Source organism: Nematostella vectensis, chromosome 4, assembly GCF_932526225.1.
Source record: "Nematostella vectensis chromosome 4, jaNemVect1.1, whole genome shotgun sequence".
NCBI lineage: Eukaryota > Metazoa > Cnidaria > Anthozoa > Actiniaria > Edwardsiidae > Nematostella > Nematostella vectensis.
Window position 1 is genome coordinate 13885377 of NC_064037.1, and position 19333 is coordinate 13904709.

Here is a 19333-nt window from a genome sequence, read left to right on the forward strand (position 1 = left end):
AAGTTTGTACAAGGATTGGGTGGACTTCAGTGCTATGGCCTTGCTTGATAGCACCACACAGGTTTGTACAAGGATGGGGTGGACTTCAGTGCTATGGCCTTGCTTGATAGCACGCAGGTTTGTACAAGGATGGGGTGGACTTCAGCGCTATGGCCTTGCTTGATAGCACCACACAGGTTTGTACAAGGATGGGGTGGACTTCAGCGCTATGGCCTTGCTTGATAGCACCACACAAGTTTGTACAGGGATTGGGTGGACTTCAGTGCTATAGCCTTGCTTGATAGCACCACACAAGTTTGTACAGGGATTGGGTGGACTTCAGTGCTATGGCTTGGCTTGATAGCACACAGGTTTGTACAAGGATAGGGTGGACTTCAGTGCTATGGCCTTGCTTGATAGCACCACACAAGTTTGTACAGGGATTGGGTGGACTTCAGTGCTATGGCTTGGCTTGATAGCACACAGGTTTGTACAAGGATGGTGTGAACTTCAGTGCTATGGCTTTGCTTCATAGCACACAGTTTTGTAAAGGGATTGGGTGGACTTCAGTGCTATGGTCTTGCTTGATAGTAAACAGGTGTGTCCAGGGTGAGAGGTGGGGCCAAATGCTCTTTTGGGGGGAATAGGGTGGGGTGGAAATCAGGGGTATGGTCTTGCTTGCTTGATAGTAAACAGGTGTGTCCAGGGTGAGAGCTTGGGCCAAATGCTCTTAGGGGGGATAGGGTGGGGTGGAAATCAGCGCTATGGTCTTGCTTGATAGCACACAGGGGTTGTAAGGGGTGGGTTTGACTCATTTTATAGCTGACGTCATGTTTTTCCTTTGTTTTTCAGACTCGTGTGACGGAGGACGTGACGTTCCCTCGCCCTGGGAACTACTTCCTCGTTATGCAGTACTACCACCCGTCCGACCGCGCGGAGAAACTCGACGTCTATCTACGTTCACGAAACAGCCAGCAAAAGGGAACTTTCAACCTTAACGCGTGCAATTACAGGTTTATTTCCCTTAATTTGGAGCTTGGCGGTTAAAGACGCATTCTAACCATTTTACTTCCGGAGGGCCGAAGGAAACCTCAACCGACAAAAGACTAAAGGATCTATTAGAATCCGCGCTATTTAACAGGCCATCCGCTCTAGATTATTAGTGACTTTCTCAAAGAAACTTCCAATAGACACACTGCTTTTACAATTTTGAAATATTTTTCGCTTAAATTTCCTTAAATATCGGGAATTGTGACGTAATTGACCGGAAGTAAACTGGTGACAATGCGGCTTAAAATTCAATTCGTCATACCAATTCTGTATATTTCATATCAATAAGGCTAAGTTCAAACGTCGTATTATCCATGGGCCGTATTCAATGCAAATTGATGCAAATAAACAAGGTGCATTGTTTTAAACTTCCTTTGCATTGAATACGGCTCATGGATAATATGACGTTTGAACTTAGCCTATGTGAAATGTCTTCAAACGCAATACAAACTTGACGCAAAAAGCTCGAAAATTGATTTTAAGTACATACGAATGTTGGTTAATATTCCATGGCGTGCCTAGATTAAAAGCACAAAATATATAGGCACAATTTATTTTGTGCCTAAAAAACACCTCATTTTCCTGGCATGTTGTTCTCAAAATCTTTTTAATTTGTGTATGTGTGTTATCTTTTTAATTTGTGTATGTGTGTTGCTTTTTTGGAGGGATATAAGCTCAAACTCTTGGCAAACCACTGCTCGGGATCGTCCAGCATGGAGAGTTAAGATCAAAGGACCAACACAATAGAACAGTCATCGTCGCCTCGACGGACTGCCAATGATGATGATGTGTTGCTTTTCAGCTGTATTTTGTTTTCACCCAGGGGCTAGCCTCCAAAGTAATTCTTATCGTTCTCTGTAGGTTTGGCTGTCGTCAAGTAGCGCTGGACGACCAGCGCAGGCTCAAGATCTTCCGTGCTCAGAGCCGTGAACGACGCGTGGTTACTCTGCTCATAAGGCCTGGCACCACCGTTGCTGTGGTGAGTGCACACGATAAACACGTGATAAACACGTGTTGTCTTAGATAAAAGAAGATCAAAATTCCATACTGTAATGATCGGGCGCTTATTTAATTTGGAGGGTTAGTCTATTTGTGATAAACTAAAACGACAGTAATAATGTTGTTAGACTTATTAAGGAGGAGAAAAGGGCACTTATACCAAAATTCGAGGTCGAGGGGGCGCTTATTATTCCTAAGTTTGTTTGTCCTTTTAATATCGTGCGTGCTTCTGTTTTTAAATTGATCGAGTGAGAATGCAATATTGCCTGTCTGCATGTCCAATTACTGAAACATTTGCGTGAAGCCGCTGTCTGTATCCCGAATTCGTATTTATATTCGATATTCGCTACTTTGTATTGAGGACAGATAAAAAAATCGGTTAAACTTTCTTTAAATATTAATCTGCTTAATAAGACCACCCCGTTAACGAGGACAATTCTGGGGACCCGAAGCTGTCCGCATTAATGGTGTTCTACAGTACCCGCTATGATAACTCACATCAGTTTATTTTTCCCTCGTCATCTGCAGTTTAGAATCGCCAGTATCAGTCAAATGCCAGTGGCAACCCTACATTTGTTTTCATCCTTAACATATATATTAGGCCCGTACCCAGGGGGGGGGGGGGGGGGGGTGCAGGGCACAACGGTCCACATTATTTGTAGACAAAACTTTAAAGCATCAGCTAGATCACTGTGGTATGTAGCCAAATCCGACAATAAACGTCCCGTGGAGATACTGCGAAGGCATGGTCAAATTTTTTATCAGAGAACCCCCACTTTTTTGCACCCCCGCAAGAAAAATCCTTGGTACGGGCCTGTTATCAACCTGTCTGAATTCTGTTTCAATAGGACTCAATCACAGCTATTCCGGTTGATCAGTGGAATCTTGACTACGTCATCCCCAAACCACTATGCACAACCAAGAACAACAAGTGCATCTCTACCTCATACCCACTCCCCAAGGGCGCGGTCCAGTTTGATGTGGCGTCTGACGGCAGTCCGCTCCCACCGAATATTCTGGACCCCAGTGCCACGCTCAGATACTTGGAGGGACAGGTATGTGGGAAGGGGTGATATAACAGAGTGTTATTATGGTTAAAATGTGATGATTACTCCCTGGGAGACAGTGCTGAATAACGTATGCGCATGCTCTGGCGAAAACAAACAGAAGTGTTTAATTAGCTTTGCGGCAGTTTTCTTGGCTTTTGCCAAAATTTAACAGATCGCCGGTAAAAAGCCGCCATTTCAAAACAAAATGGCTGGTTTAACCGCGCGGTACTTGAACCAGCCTTGCGTTTTTCAGCACTGACACCCTGGGATGAATACGGTTTTGTCGGTAGACTAGAGATTCAGAGTCCTTAATGTAGAAAACCAGGTTTCTGCTCCTCTGAAAATAAAACTCCTTGACCCCTTGTCCTGATCCTCATGTGGGGTATTTTCTCTGATCTGCAGACCACGTATGACATCGTTGGTCGGGTCCCTGAGGTGGGTCGATACGCTATCCTCCTGCACCACTACCAGCCCAAGCACACGTCCTTCGAGGCTCGCACCACGGTCACAAGCGAGCAGGCGATCCCCGGCACAGTGCACCTCGGCTACTGCCCTAGCGTGGTCGGGTGCCGCGCCCTGCTCATGAACAGGGACGGGACGAACTTCTTCGACATCGGACGCCTGTCTGCTGCCGTGCAGCTTGGTATACCTCAGGGGTCTTCGGCTTGGATCGTAAGTTGTTCGGTTTGGATCGTAAGTTGTTCGGTTTGGATCTGAGTTTTTTGGATTGAATCGTGAGTTGATCGGCTTGGATCGTAAGTTGTTCAGCTTGGATAGTTAGTTTCTTGGCTTGCATCATAAGTTCGGCTTTGATCGTGAGTTGTTCGGCTTGGATCATAAGTTGTTCGGTTTTGATCGTAAGTTGTTCGGTTTGTATCTGAGTTTTTTGGATTGAATCGTGAGTTGTTCGACTTAGATCGTTAGTTGCTTGTCTTGGATCGTTAGTTGTTCGGTTTGTATCTTGAGTTGTTCGGCTTGAATCGTGAGTTGATCGGCTTGGATCGTAAGTTGTTCAGCTTGGATAGTTAGTTTCTTGGCTTGCATCATAAGTTCGGCTTTGATCGTAAGTTGTTCGGCTTGGGTTGTAGGTCGATCGGCTTGGATCGTAAGTGGTTCGGCTCTCATCGTTAGTTTTTTGTCTTGGATCGTTAGTTGATCGGCTTGGATCTTAAGCCGTTCGGCTTGGATTGTAAGTCGTTCTGCTTGGAACGTAAGTCGTACGGCTTGGATCGCAAGTTCTCGAAACGGTAGTGTATTTGATACAAGGGGTCAATGTTGCTGCCCGCTGGAGAAACGTGTGTCTTCATTAAGAACTCGGCTTTTACAACTGAATCCCACACAATAAAATCACACTGTTTAGCGCGCGTAAGAAATCAGCTATATTGGATTCTGATGTTAATTTGTTTTCTTAATACAGGATTACGCTCTCCTCGTTCCCGAAGACAGATTCTCCGAAGAACTTCTCGGCCCTAACCCGGTATCGTATGCCAAGGACTTCATCGCCGACTGCGGAAAAGATGAGTTCTACATCAAACCTACCAACAAAGGCGCATGCGCCAAGTCCGTCTTCTCACTCTCTACCGAGTTCAACAACAGGTTGGTACATGCGAGCAGGTCAAGTCTCACACTCGATATTACAGATATTCTGTTCGTAGGCGTTTACCCGGTGTGTTACGTTAGGTTTTTCGCTATGCGCCGAGTCGTGGCCGCTATCTTGTTTGACCGCGCTTGCTTGGCACGAGTGACAAAAAGGGGACGTAGCCGCCTCTTTCATTTTGCGCTCCCTGTTTTTTTTTTTCGGCCCTTAAAACCCCCTTCCAATGATATTAATCAGGATTTTTAACACATTCATAAATATTGCCCAACACGGTTGTATTTTGTTGGATTCTAATTTAGTGACTCTTTCTAATTGTACACTAGTCTTCTGCTAGGAGTGTCTGGAAAGGTGGTACGGTCACACCTTTATTATAATATACATCTGAGAATACAAAGGTCAATTTGCAAAAAAATATGAACTTCAAAAATGACTATTACGTTAATTGGGCGATGGTGTGTAACTCGGTATTTTTTAAACGCAAAAGTAATCCCACTCTTTTTCTAGCTCACAAAACATTGTTCTAATTGTGAGTACTTTCCCGACGGTCACGTCCAATGTTGAAAATCTCTTGTCCCAATTTCCATAGGACGCTTCCATGTGAGTGTGACACCAAAGGCGCTCTGAGCGACGAATGCCAGGAATTTGGCGGTCAGTGCCAGTGCAGGCCTTATGTGATTGGCCGGCAGTGTAACCGATGCAAGACAGGCTACTACGGCTTCCCGAACTGCAAAAGTAAGTTGACATTTACTGTCGAATCCGTTTTATTGCGACACCGCATTTTGAAAACATCGATTTGTTTTTTTCCTTTGGGATTTTCTGTTCCGTCAGTAAAATTATTCTAAGCCAATCAGATTCTTCCCATCTCTCGCCTAGTGCAGTTGCCTGGCTTTCTGTCGCGACACTGTCTGGTTTTCGTCAAGAGGATAGCCAGGAAAGTGCACAAAGCGAGACTCTGATTGTCTCAGAATATTTTTACTGACGGAACAGAAAACCAAACAAATCGTCTTTTGAAAACGCGGGTCGCGATACAACAGATTCGACAGAAACCAATTCCCTCCTACACCGCCCTCGAACGGTTGAGTATTGTACCAACATAGAAAAATGTCATAATGTGAAGGAAATACACCACGAAAAAATATCACAATTCACTTAGATAGCGACGCATACAGGGCCCGCTTATTGTTTTGACTATATAGCAAGTGCTTATTCCAACCGAACGCACGCTGCCTTCCTCTATTGTGCTTTTCTATTCTAGTATAATGTCAGCTCATCCGTTATATTCATACAATCCCAGCTGTCCCCTCTCAGTTTTTTTTCTTTTTTTGAAGTGTCAGCTCATCATTACGCCCCCTCTAATAGTTTTATTGCATGTATTTTGCTATTTTGATTGCTTACTCGTTGTGACCTATGTCTCCTCTTATACTGTCAATGCGTGTCTTCTGTTATTGCTAGTGTTCCAGCTCATTCATTATTTACCTATTTCCCCTCTAATAGTGTTAATGCGTGTCTTCTGCTAGTTAGTTAGCTTATTCATTGTGACCTATGTCCCCTCTCATAGTGTGTTCTTATAGTGTCAATACGTGTCTTCTGCAAGTGTATTAGCCTATTCGTTGTAACCTATGTCCCCTCTCATAGTGTCCTTATAGTGTCAATACGTGTCTTCTGCAAGTGTATTAGCCTATTCGTTGTAACCTATGTCCCCTCTCATAGTGTCCTTATAGTGTCAATATAGTGTCAATGCGTGTCTTCTGCAAGTGTGTTAGCCTATTCGTTGTAACCTATGTCCCCTCTCATAGTGCTCTCTTGTAGTGTCAACGCGTGTCTTGATGCTAGTGCACTAGCTTACTCATTGGTTACCTATATCCCCTCAGAGTGTCAGTGCGTGTTCTGTAACGAGGAGACCGGAGCGTGTGACTGCCCGCCCAACACAGTCGGCCTCAACTGCGAACTCTGCCTTAAGGGCACCTTTGGCTATAACCCCATCCTCGGATGTCAGGATTGTAAGTGCGACAGGTTTGGTGTGGCCGGCGGGAACATCGCGTGCAATCCGAAAACCGGACAGTGCCCCTGTAAGCCGTCCCATACCGGACGCCGGTGCGACCAGTGCGCTGTGGGTTACCATGGATACCCGTACTGTCAGCAGTGTGACTGTGACGCCCGGGGTGTGAATGGGAGCGTGTGTGACTCCACGGGGCGGTGTCTGTGTAAGGTAAGGTCACGTGATATTCAGTCTGGTTCAAGGGTATCTCGGATCATCTATCGCAGCTATTCCTGTCCATTCCATCGAGTGTTTGCGGACCACGTGGTCAAGATGATCGAGCTTTCAAATTTGAACTTCGCTTACTAGAAATCTGCAAGGAAGACAAAAATTAGTCGCAGTTAGTGTGAAAAAGATAATTAGCTTCGGGGTTTGGGCTCGAGATGTGCTAATAATATTACATGGAAGACGAACCCTGTTCGACTTAACAGCGAATTCGTGTTCGTTGTGCAAGTGCTACGAGCTGGAGTTAGCAGGGTTGTAAAGTATGCGTCGCGTAGCTTGCCATGTTTTTGCCCATTCTGGCGTGACTGTCATTCGTGTCACGTGACTGACCGTGTTTGTTTCCAGGCTGGCGGGACTGGTATATTTGTCACGGGACCGAACATGTTTGTTTCAAGTCTGGCGTGACTGGTATATGTGTCACGTGACTGACCGTGTTTGTTTCCAGGCTGGCGTGACTGGTAAATGTGTCACGTTACTGACCATGTTTGTGTCCAGTCTGGCGTGACTGTCATTCGTGTCACGTGACTGACCGTGTTTGTTTCCAGGCTGGCGTGACTGGTATTCGCTGTGATACCTGCGCTGCCGGGTACTTCAATCTGGACAACACCAACCCTTCGGGCTGTACCCAGTGCTGGTGCTCAGGGCTGTCCGACAAGTGCACGTCATCGAACTTGCAAAGGTGCGGTGTTAAAGCAGGCCAATCACGCCGCCATTTTATGCTCCCGCACAATGGCGAGTAACACAATGCATCCATTTCCATCGACTAATTCAAGCAAGTAATTAAGATATTTTCAATCACATATCGCCAATAACATATCAGACGACTTCATTCGTAGATTGTTATTTTGAAGTACCGCTGTATTTTCAATGATAAAAAAATAACAAAAGAGTTGGTTAATAGACATTCTTTAAAGACTCTGGGTCTCTGGGGTTGTAACGAACCTTTTACTGCAGGAAAAAATCAATGCAAATATTCATTTCAGTAGCTAACTAAATCTTCTTGAATCGTTGTGAAATTCTATCAATCCTACAACTAAAACGTCCGCGTTCTATTTCTAAGGCAAGCGATAATCCTTAGATTATAATATTTTCCAAAATTATGATACCTTACAATGTTCAAATTAAAGCAAAACAAAAGTGACACGAAAGTCACACAAAGCTGACGCGAATTTTCATGGCGGGCCCATTCTGCTTTTCCTAAAATACAGCGAGGTCCGACAGGGGTCTGACAACTCACAGCATGTGAATGCTCTGGCCGAGAATTGGCCGACTAATCGATGTGTGTACTCCAGCAATAGGAATGTTTAACCAGACCTTAACCCCGCACATCTCTCTCAAGTTTTCATCAAGTCTCCATTAAAAACAATACCCTATGCATCTCTCCTAAAAAGTGTCGAAAATAGTCCATTTCTTAGTGTCGCTTCCTTAGTGGTGCTTCTTTGCTAATTGTAATGCGCCAGGCTAGACAGAGAGTATAAGGGAAAGGGGTTTTTACTTATTTATTTTTTACTTTTTACCTTTCAGACTCCGTATCCGTGAAATGGAGGGCTGGACGATTGAGAACACACCTGCGAGTGTCACCAAGACCGGTCTGACGAGCGTGTCTGCCGCCATCAACGGCGAACGAATAGACAAGAAGCGGCCGATCTACTGGGTCGCCCCTGACGCTTACTTGGGCAAACAGGTCAGTGAATTACGGGCCTCGTGTCCAAGGGCGTGGCTCGCAAAGGGGGCAAGGTGTACCTACAAGAAATTTGCCCCGCCCCTCTATCTACAGGGCACCTTCTTCATGGTGCCACCTTAAATGTGTACTTTATATTATATGCCAATGTATCTTTGTGGGTCCTTCATTTTCATTAGTTTTATGTTTAAAAACTGACAAATCAGTTAATGCACCGCGGAGGGAATTTGGGATTCCTAGGGTTAGTTGGGTTTGAAAGTGCCGATTTCTAGCTAGCCTGCGAAACAGGCTCTTGAAAAGCGACCCAGAAAAGCCGTTCTATCGGACGTTGCGCTCGCCCAAAAATAGGGAGATAGCGATGCTCCGAAATCCCCGCGCAGGTTCGACTTTTCCGTTTTACACGCTATTAGCGCCCCTCGAGCAAGCTAATTTCTAGCGGGTAAAAAACCCTGTATTTTCGTGTTAACCTTTTCCCTAGTTTCAAACATTGCTGGCATCGAGCCCCCCCCCTCCCCTTCCCTTTGTTTCCAAGGGTCTACTGACACGCTCCATTTTGAAATCATCTTCAGATCAACTCTTATGGTGGCACGCTCACCTACCTGCTTCGCTACACCGTCCCAGTCGAGGTCGACAAGCCTGTCTTCACCGTCAGACCCGATATCGTCATCGAGGTACTACAGACGTGTGTTGTTGTGTGACCTGGCGTGACAGTCGTGGGTGGCGTGACATGACATTGCATTACAGACCTTTAGATATTTAACGAGTATTGCAGTGTTTTACACGGTGTGTCAGTGTTTGAAGTGTAACAAGGCGTGAGGTGCGTGACAGGGCGTTAGAGAAAATAAAAGAGTTTTACAAGACTAGACAAAGCGTGACAGGCTTCGGAGAAAATGTGAGCGTTACAGCGTTATCATAGCCGTGTTACAAAGCGTGATATGCGGGACAATGGTAGAGCGTGACAGAAGTACAAGTGTAGCATTTATGTCCGTTTTATGTGTTCAGGGGAAAAATGGAGTCAAGCTCGAATACAAGAAGAAACTTGAGCTGCAACCAGGACGCATAAATAAAATCGAAGCCGTCTTTATAGAGGTTAGTCAAGTTGACTTCAATCATCACATCAACACAATAGGCGTTAGGGGTTACGACGACGGAGTCTACAATCCCCACGCGCATGTTACCCTCGATAAACAAATATTAAACTGAAATACATCTAACGTTTATGCCGCCGATTCGCTTTGCGCGCAAACAATCTAGAGTAGACCCTCCGCCGTCGTGAATCTTTAAGTACGCTAATACTTGTTATATGCCGTCTATCATCGACCCAATAGTCTACTGTCTAGAACAGATTAGTTATATAGAAACGAGAACCATTTTCATAACTACCTCAACACGCTAATCCGCAGACTGAGTGGGCCATCGGTAATAAGACAGACATCACACGCGATGATTTCATGACGGCATTGATGGACGTCCAGTCCCTCAAGCTTCGTGCTTCCTACAGCACCAGCGTGGCAGAGTCAAGTTTGTCTGACGTCCTGATGGACTCGGCAGCTGCAGGGCTGACCGGAGAGACGGCCAAGTCCGTGGAGAAGTGCACCTGCCCGCCGCAAGCAGATGGAGGCTCCTGCGAGGTAGGATGCGCCCCTTCCTGTCCAGAGGTCGAAAATTAAGTTTTCAGCAGGGAAATACATCTGCTTGAATCGCATAGAAATTCAACCCATCCTGTAGGACAAGCCACTCTATGCTGTTTCGTAAGAATGGAAATATTTTTTTTAAATAAAAGATATTTTAATGCCAATAGCCAAAACAACGATGTCAAGCAAGGCTTATCCAGGGTCTTTCTTTCCACTGAAAATAGAGAAATTTGATCCATCCTGTAGGATAAGCTGTTTCGTAACCCCCCTGAAGGACCCCCTGAAGGACCCCCCTGAATTACCCCCCCTGAAGGACCCCCTGAAGGACCCCCTTAAAGAGCCCCCTGAAGGACCCCCTTAAAGAGCCCCCTGAAGGACCCCCTGAAGGACCCCCTTAAAGAGCCCCCTGAAGGACCCCCTGAAGGATCCCCCTTAAAGAGCCCCCTGAATTACCCCCCTGAAGGATCCCGCTGAAGGACCCCCCTGAAGGACCCCCTATTTCTCCCAGGTAAACATCGCGATCAATAAAGCTCGAGCTGGTTCATGTTTCTTTGGTATTATTAAATTTATCGTCCCTTCTTATCTGACTGTAACCATAAGACTTAAGATTAGTTTTCGCGCAAGTAAAAGCATTACAAAATAGCATATTTATTTGTTTTACCTGCATTTTTCAGTACTGTGGCAAGGGCTTCACGCGCTCTGATGATGAAAAGACGTGTATTCCGTGCAGATGTAACGGACATTCGAACGAGTGCGACCCTGAAACCGGAGAATGCATAAACTGTCAGGACAATACCGCAGGTAACCCACACATTAACACAACAAGTAACCCAGAGCTCATAAATACCACAGGTAGCCCAACACTTATCAACACCACAGGAAACACAACACTTATAAATACTATTTAATCCAACAATTTTCATTACCATAGATAACCTAATATTCAAGGTAAACCAACATTTGTCAGTATTACAGGTAACTTAACGCTCATCAACATCACAGGTAACTCAACAATCATTAATACCACAGGTAACCCAACATTTATCAATACCTTATGTAACTCAACATTCGTCATTGCCACAGGTAACCAAATACAGGTAACACGCACAACATATAGACCGTCAACATACACAGTTACCGTAAAAGTGGCCATTCCCGAAGACCCAGGATTGCGGCCAAGTGACATTCCACAACAGGAACGAGCCGGCGAGGGAAACGAAGAACAGATAACAGACTTCCCCTCGCCTCTATTATCCGCTCTTGCAAACAAAATGTGACCGGCGCCAAATGAAATATATCGTTTTTTTTCTTCCTTCATCAGGTGACAGGTGTCAATTCTGTGTAAAGGGTTTCTATGGAAACGCCACCATAGGAAAGCCAGGAGATTGCCAGCTTTGCAAGTGTCCTCTAGGAACGTCATCTAACAGCTTCGCATCTGAGTGCAACGTCAGGGGTGACGGATCGCTTGAATGTCTTTGTCGGGAGGGCTACACAGGCGACCAGTGCGAGCAGTGTGCTGATGGTTACTATGGCGACCCGAGTGTCCCAGGAGACTATTGCAAGAAGTGTGACTGCAATGGCAACATAGACCCGGATGTAAGTGAATGGGCGCTGTTTGCACAGGCTTTAGGGCTGGCTATAGGAATCTTGGGATTAACCTTGCGATAAGCCGTGACCTTGATCTTGACCTTCAGATTAGCCTTGACCTTAAACTTGACATTGATTTTAGCCTCGACCTTGAACTTGCCATTGACCTTTCTCACCAGGTCCCCGGTAGCTGCAACCCTTTCACTGGTGTTTGCAACCGCTGTACGAACAAGGCCGCGGGAGACCGCTGCGAACGCTGCCGAGATGGTTACTATGGCGACGCAGTGGTTGCAAAGAACTGCGCCAAGTGCGAGTGCAGTGCGTGCGGGGCAGTGACGTCGGTCTGTAACCATACCAACGGGGCGTGTCAGTGCAAGGCAAACGTCATCGGGCCTAACTGTAGCACGTGCAAGGTGAGTCACGTGGCACAATGGGAATGATCACGTGATTTTCTTTGTCTCGTGTAAAACCTACCAGATGTGTCAACTTTACCGGGATTCCTGTGATAGAGTTTGTAATATTTTTTAAGCTTCCTGAAAGTTAAACAAATATGGAAAACGATTTTATGGATGGTTTCTCTAGACCGTTTGTAATGTTAGAGAATTATATATTTTTTTCTTAAAATGAATATACATGCCAACTTATCAAATAAGGTAAGTACGATTACCCATATAAAAAAGCCATATAGCATACTATCCTTATGTCCCAAAAAGGCTTATCAAATAAGGTTAGTACGATTACCCATATAAAAAAGCCATATAGCATACTATCCTTATGTCCCAAAAAGGCTTAAATAATCTTGATATAGCTAATTCCCTCCCCAATCTAATTACCTATCCCTCCCCTATTCAGCCCAACACATGGAACTTCAACAGCTGCCTTGGTTGCGAGGACTGCGAGTGCGCTGAGGCGTCTCTGGGGCAATCATGTAACGTACGAACAGGGCAATGCTTGTGCAAACCAGGAGCTACCGGACGCCGATGTGAAAGGTGCAAAGCCGGATTCTGGAACTACAAGAACACTGGCTGTCAAGGTATTTATAAAAGTCACCATTTTCTATGGTTCTCATATGTTTGGGGCCGGCGCAATGAAGTGGGGAAATTCAGTCTTGAGTTGAGTTGAGTTGAAAGGAGCAATGGATTATTCCTTGTTTCTTTATTTTTTCTGAATTTTATTAATTGCACTGGCCCCAACCATCTAGACGCCCTGTGTGGCCGCATGGAATAGTGAACAAGCAATCGCGACATGATAATAAAAGCTATTTTACGGAAACGCTCTTGATATGGTCAGAGGCGGATGGGGCAATCGGGATTATAGAAACCAATCGGTCGCTCCGATACATCAGAATTTTAATTTTTACTCGACGATTAGTTCGGTCGATTTTGTGTGCGTTCATTCGGTGTCGGCCCGTCTTCTAAAAATTGGATGCGGGCCCGATTTTTCTTTTCAAAAACTGAAGCAGTGGCCTAGCCTGCGTGCATCCGGTTTTAGAAATAGAACGTTTTAGAAACAGGACAAAAAACCCTCCAAATAGTAGCCATTCAGAAATCGCGTTACATATCCGTATTAGCGCTTGAACTGACAAATACACCGGTTACACGCAGACTGTTATACAATGAGAATTGTGGAACCGGATGCATGCAGACTACAGTGGCCCGGCAACTCGCAACTTAATACCTTGACCGACAGTTGGCCCATCAAATCGGTACGTGTATATCCACCTTAAGCGAGCTTTGTTTCCATGACAGCATGTAATTGCCCTGGCGGTCCCGAGAATTTGTGGGGTTTCTGTGACGTCAACACTGGCCAGTGCTGCAAGCCAGGCGGGAACTGCACCATCTGCCCATTCAATCACATCCTGACTGAACAAGGTTGCGAGTACTGCGGAGAATGCGTGGGGCGCCTGCTCAAGACTGCCGAAGGACTGGACAGTAACATCACACGTGTGCTAGAGAACCTACGCAAGGGCGCGGCCGGAATCCTCGCCGAGGGACGCTTCAGGGATATTAATAGTACTTTACAGAAGTAAGTGCATCAGCGGTAATACTTTGTGTGGACTTTGTGTGGTTGTAATGACGTTACAGGGATATACAGTCGTTTGACAAAAGGTTTTTTGTCAACCGGCTTAGCGACTACGCGACAAGCCCGCATGTAAGCATGGGTAAAAACCACTGAAGGGCCGTGCTGCATATATAAGCCACCGCATAACTTCAGACTTATAACGCATTCACATCAGCACTTAAACCAGTTTAAAGGTGGTTTTAATTAAACTGACTTAAATCTCAATCTCCAAAGAGTGGACAGAACCAAGAACCAAACTGAATAGACTGTGCTGTACATGTTTCTAAGTGATCATTTAGCTAGTAAGAATTCAACACAATGAGAAACTTGGCAAGTTATCAGGCAAGAAAAACCTTATTTAACTAAACATGATTTTGGTGTGAATGCAGCATCAGACGCGCTAGCGGTGGCTTATATATGCAGCTAGGCGCTTCAGTGGTTTTTACCCATGCTTACATGCGGGCTTCTCGCGTAGTCGCAAAACCGGTTGACAAAAACCTTTTGTCAAACGACTGTATGCAAATAGCACTTTACAGTAGTAAATAGTACTTTGTGAGGACGGTGGTAAAAACGATACAGGGAAACTGAACTGTATATGCTTCATGGCTTGATGGCATATAGACGACAACCCCAACCTAACCCAAGGGTTAGGGATAAGGGAAGGATAAGTGTTGAGGTTGTCGTCTATATGGCATTCAGCCACGAAGCACATACCTACTTTATTGGAGTGAAAGGAAGCGTTGTAGAAATAAATATTTTTATGGTTCAAGATTTGCCTTTTGAAAAAAAGATTGGTTTCACTGACCTCGCGAACATAAACCATTCTTTCCCATTGCGAAGAGCTAAGAAGCGAAGCAACACGACGATAAAATAAGAATGATGTTAATCACATCAACAAGAACATTAATTGCTGACTTGTTTTTTTTTCTCTTTTTCTTCAGGCTCATTCCTCCCACCAACAAGTACAGCTCTACCATGATGTCCCTCTCCCAGCTCGTCGGCGTATCTGTAGTCAACACAACAGGTCAGTTAAAGGACGTGATGCACACGCTGAAACACGCTACAACCGTGTCAATACACGTACCACACACGTGAATACAATGTAAATTCGCAAAGTAATAAACTTGACACACCCATGAATATGACAATTCTAAGAAAGCATCCATTTCCATCGTCTGATTTGGGAAAGCGGTTGCGATATTTTTTAATTGAATTGGTAAATGAAGTATAAAACGTTGTTATGGTTTTTTCGAGATTTGATCTTCTAATAAGACAAGTTTGGCTTACTGGGGCTTTTCAATTACACTTGTCGCACACGTCCACTTATGCACATACCTCATGAAAGCAACGAACCACCAGGTGTATGCCGCTTTGTTAAATACACGTACTACACATTTTCGCGTATAGCCGCATGGCTACCTACATGTTTGGTGCCCCGGTGGTACACACGGAAAACAAAGTGCACCCAATGCATGGCTACGAACTCGATAACCCAGACAGATTTGGATTTTTGGTAAGGTACAACTATATGCTATTTTCCAACAGCTGTTCCACGTGCTATCGCCCGCTATCCTTTAGACCAGCAGTCATCAGGACGCGACACAAGCGGCAATAGCAAACCAGCCGCAATGTTTAATGACGTCACGACTGTCGGAGGTCCGCCCGGGATGCGTGGAGCCACGGGCTTAAAAGGAAACGCACAAAGTTTTATCAAACTCACAAATAACGGCAACCTGGACACTAAAAGGTGAGAGTTTAACCCCTCAGCTCCATGTGACTTAGTATAAGTATCTTATTATGTAAATAAACAGGTAGGGGACAAGATAAAATAATGTTTATTTTTTAATCGACAAAAAATAACCTTTCTAACCCTCCTAGATATTTTTTTGTCGTCTTATCCTAAGAGATTTTGTCATGGCCTGGGTAAGACATGAAATCCAATCCCGTTTACTCAACTTCAAGCTGATAATATCCCATGAATCCATCCTATCCTTTAATGTTCGTTCACCTGATTGATTTTTGTCGAACATGGCGGCCAACCCCTTCTATCTGGTCAAATATCCCTCACATCCATCCTCCCCTAAAAGGTTTTATCTGACAGATCTTCGTCTATCCTGGTCTGGGTGAAACATGGCGGCCAAATGGGTCCGATCCTGGGATACCAGGGCGTGGCTAACAAGGTGCACCTGTGGCTGGGAGAGAAGGGGGAGTTCCTTGTCCGTTTCACTGAGCGCACCGGGGGTTTGTCACCCGCGCAGACAAGCGTAACCACCCCTCCTGATGCCTGGCACCACGTGGCCGCCGTCTACGACTACTCCACGGGTAAGTATTTGTGGAAATAGATACGAGAAGGTAACGAATACATCACGTATAAGTATCGATTTCTTCTACTAGATACGAAAAGGTAACGGCTAAACCACGGCTAAGTATCGATTTGTGCTAATAGATAGTAAACAGCAAATTGGTATTTGCTCTTATTAATGACCACCCTTATTCCTTAACAGGTATGGCCAAGCTTTGGGTGAACGGTGCCGTCGGAGCCTCGGCTGATGTTGGCATCAAGGAGCTGGCCACAAACTCGGACGAAGTTTACATGGGCGCACAGCCGGACGTGGCCGAATACTTTAAAGGCGCCGTCGCGTGCTTACAGTTGTTCGATGAAGCACTAAACGGGAAGCAGATAGAGGCGCTGAAAACCGCTTGTCAGCCAGGTAAAGTACAGTGGGCTCGTGCGCTTTCTTAACCCATTGACTCCTTGACCGGCCTGTACCGGCCGTGAAAAGTACCCATAAGCCAAGCACCGATACTAAATCCTGCGATAAAAGATTTGCTTTGGCTTATTCATTCCTCAAAACTCGGTGATTTTCGTATGATATAAGGGTTACTGGGTTACTAATGAAAGTTTGTTTTTACCTTTTTTTAAAGCTCAAATCTTTTCAAAGAAATTGCACCTTTCATATCAAACAATCCACCACAATCTCTCTCTATTTTCATCCCCCTCAAGCGTACACTCCCAATACTCTTCACCACACCTTACACCCTACTCCCCCACTATAACACACCAGCTCACACCCCTGCTTTATCTTTTCACCACCCTTAACCACTGCTCATCCACCTTTCTATTACATTCTATTACTACCCCCACTCTTTTCACCACTATATTACCCCCTACACCCACCTCTCAATCACGATCACCATAAAGTCTATACTGTCAACTCAATCACCATACTCTCCACACTATTAACATAGCCACTCCTCTCCATCACCCTTCGACACTACCATGCACGCACAACAGCCATACTCTTACACCTTTTTAGGCCCCTGCGTCGTGGTACGAATACCCGATTCAACTCAAAATATTTTAGCATTTTTAAAAGCTCTCATCTTTTCGACACAATTCCAGTAGCCATCAGCATGTCTATGCTTTGACACTGATCTCGATGGGTTTCTAGGATCTGACATTGGGATATCTAGCGGTAAGACGTTAATAGCACGCGCTGGCGAAAATGAAGGCAATGCTGAGGTGATGGGTAAGACCGCGGACGAGTTGAAGGAAAAGGCTACCAAGGCCGCACAAAACGCGACAGAGAGCAAAACAAAGGCGTTGAAACTGGAAGAGGACATTAGGAATGCTCTTAACAAGACCCGAGGTAAGTGATGAGTGATATCACTCCACCAGGCACTGCATAATTAATTCTAATTAATCATGATCATTGTCGTTATTTTTAAATAGCATTAATCTTTGCTCCCGCACAATACCGAGTGACTCAAAGAATCCATTTCCATCGGCTTATTCAAGCAAGTAACTGAGAAACTTTCAATCAAATATCATTAATAAAGTATCAGACTTCAATCTTGGATGGTTATTTTGAAGTTGTCTTGCGAATAAACCTGTATTTTCCACTGTAAAAAATAACAAAGGAGCGGTTAATCGACATTCTTTAATATCAATGCGACATTCCAGAAATTGTCGACATGGCCGCTCGAGTGGCGAACACGCTCAAGTCTGGTACGGCAAACCAGAGCATGCTGCTAGAAGAAGCCGAAAAGATCTTGAAAGAGTTACAAAACCGAGACTTCAGCGCGCTGAACGATACTGTAAACATGGAGATGAAGACCATCCGGGGTATGCAGAGCCTTGCTACCATGCTTCTAAACGAGAGCCTGGGGCTAATGGATCAAGCAAAGCGAGCCCGCGAGATGCTGGAGATGCTTCGCGGTACCTTTAGCGGTCTGCTTCAAAAGAGCGTGGACATTCTGGGTGATGCCATGATGGCGGATAAGTGGAATAACAAAAGCCGAATGTATGATTCGCAGGTTAGTGTTGGTGGGCAGTTTTATTTGATAGGGTATGTGTCGACTACTCTGTGTTGTTACTTTCGCTGTCGAAAAGCCCAAACATTAATTTATATTTACTTTGCTATTTTGTTCAATATTTCCTTGTCATTTTTTGTGCCATACCCCCTGTTTTTCAAATTTCGTATACCACTTCTTCGTGATTGTTGACAAATCAAGTTCTTTATTGTGTATCTATTAATCTGCCATTTTTGTAATATTTTTTAAGTGTTTACATTGTTGTTTACTTTTTTGAAGACCCCGATCATGCGCGCTATGATGCAGAAGGAGAAGATGCAGAAAGCAATTAACATGGCAGAGGATCTTGTCATGCAGGCTATGAATAAACTAACAAACGCTTCTAACGATTACAAGGTCAGTGTCCATCTTCCGTCATCGGTCGAACACGATACGTGGTTAGCCTGAGTCTTCATATTTATCTCTGTAAAGGCTGGTTTAGAAAGGACGATATAGTCATATGCGACCTGCCTACGACATGTCTTAGCCCTGATTTACACACTACGACCTTCATAGTCGAGCATCGTAGCGCAGTCTTAGGCTGATTTACACTCTACGACTCGATTTGTGAGTGTCGCTTGCGGTATGACTGTGTTGTCTAAATCAGCCTCAAAGTAAATGTTCTACTTCTGATTTACCTTCCTTCATTAGCAGCATGCTAACCATTTGCAGTCATGATTTACTTGTACTATTGACCACTTCCACGGTCCTTTGGACCAACATTGCAGGTGCACTACGCACTTGCCTCAATCGCATGAATTTAGATCTAATAAGACCCTTGTCAGGGCTTCTGGAATTACGCGCTTGTGCGAAAGCGCTTGTGGAAGCGCTTGTGCGGAAGCTCTATTTCTCGTAAAAAAGAGATATATTCTTCGTAAGAGAGCGATATTTCGAACTGAATTTCGAAAACAAATAAAATGACTAGGCGTTCTTTGGTAAACCGCGAAGGCCTAGGACTAATGATAAAATACCTTTTTTAATTGGCTGGTGGCTAGGAGCCAATGAAAACTCGCCTAAGATATCTTCCCGCAAAAAAATTAACCTTTTCAAGTTATTTCGTGCTTTTACGCCGAGTTTGGG

General features: G+C 44.8%; 1 protein-coding gene across 4 annotated transcripts in view; it reads left to right on the top strand.

The window, feature by feature from the left end:
- Nucleotides 1-19333, top strand: part of LOC5510918 (laminin subunit alpha-like) — a 56342-nt gene that overhangs the window by 16590 nt on the left and 20419 nt on the right. For all 4 annotated transcript variants that reach the window (XM_048725911.1, XM_048725908.1, XM_048725910.1 and 1 more), the window contains 24 exons: nucleotides 832-992; nucleotides 1891-2008; nucleotides 2877-3083; nucleotides 3480-3749; nucleotides 4495-4673; nucleotides 5261-5406; nucleotides 6546-6883; nucleotides 7483-7616; nucleotides 8462-8621; nucleotides 9188-9289; nucleotides 9621-9707; nucleotides 10022-10249; nucleotides 10927-11053; nucleotides 11574-11848; nucleotides 12019-12252; nucleotides 12692-12872; nucleotides 13588-13864; nucleotides 14842-14924; nucleotides 15446-15647; nucleotides 16002-16222; nucleotides 16405-16611; nucleotides 17353-17550; nucleotides 17865-18217; nucleotides 18494-18610. In XM_048725911.1, coding sequence (XP_048581868.1) covers nucleotides 832-992; nucleotides 1891-2008; nucleotides 2877-3083; nucleotides 3480-3749; nucleotides 4495-4673; nucleotides 5261-5406; nucleotides 6546-6883; nucleotides 7483-7616; nucleotides 8462-8621; nucleotides 9188-9289; nucleotides 9621-9707; nucleotides 10022-10249; nucleotides 10927-11053; nucleotides 11574-11848; nucleotides 12019-12252; nucleotides 12692-12872; nucleotides 13588-13864; nucleotides 14842-14924; nucleotides 15446-15647; nucleotides 16002-16222; nucleotides 16405-16611; nucleotides 17353-17550; nucleotides 17865-18217; nucleotides 18494-18610 — 4605 coding nt within the window. The remainder of the gene's footprint in view (nucleotides 1-831; nucleotides 993-1890; nucleotides 2009-2876; nucleotides 3084-3479; nucleotides 3750-4494; nucleotides 4674-5260; nucleotides 5407-6545; nucleotides 6884-7482; nucleotides 7617-8461; nucleotides 8622-9187; nucleotides 9290-9620; nucleotides 9708-10021; nucleotides 10250-10926; nucleotides 11054-11573; nucleotides 11849-12018; nucleotides 12253-12691; nucleotides 12873-13587; nucleotides 13865-14841; nucleotides 14925-15445; nucleotides 15648-16001; nucleotides 16223-16404; nucleotides 16612-17352; nucleotides 17551-17864; nucleotides 18218-18493; nucleotides 18611-19333) is intronic.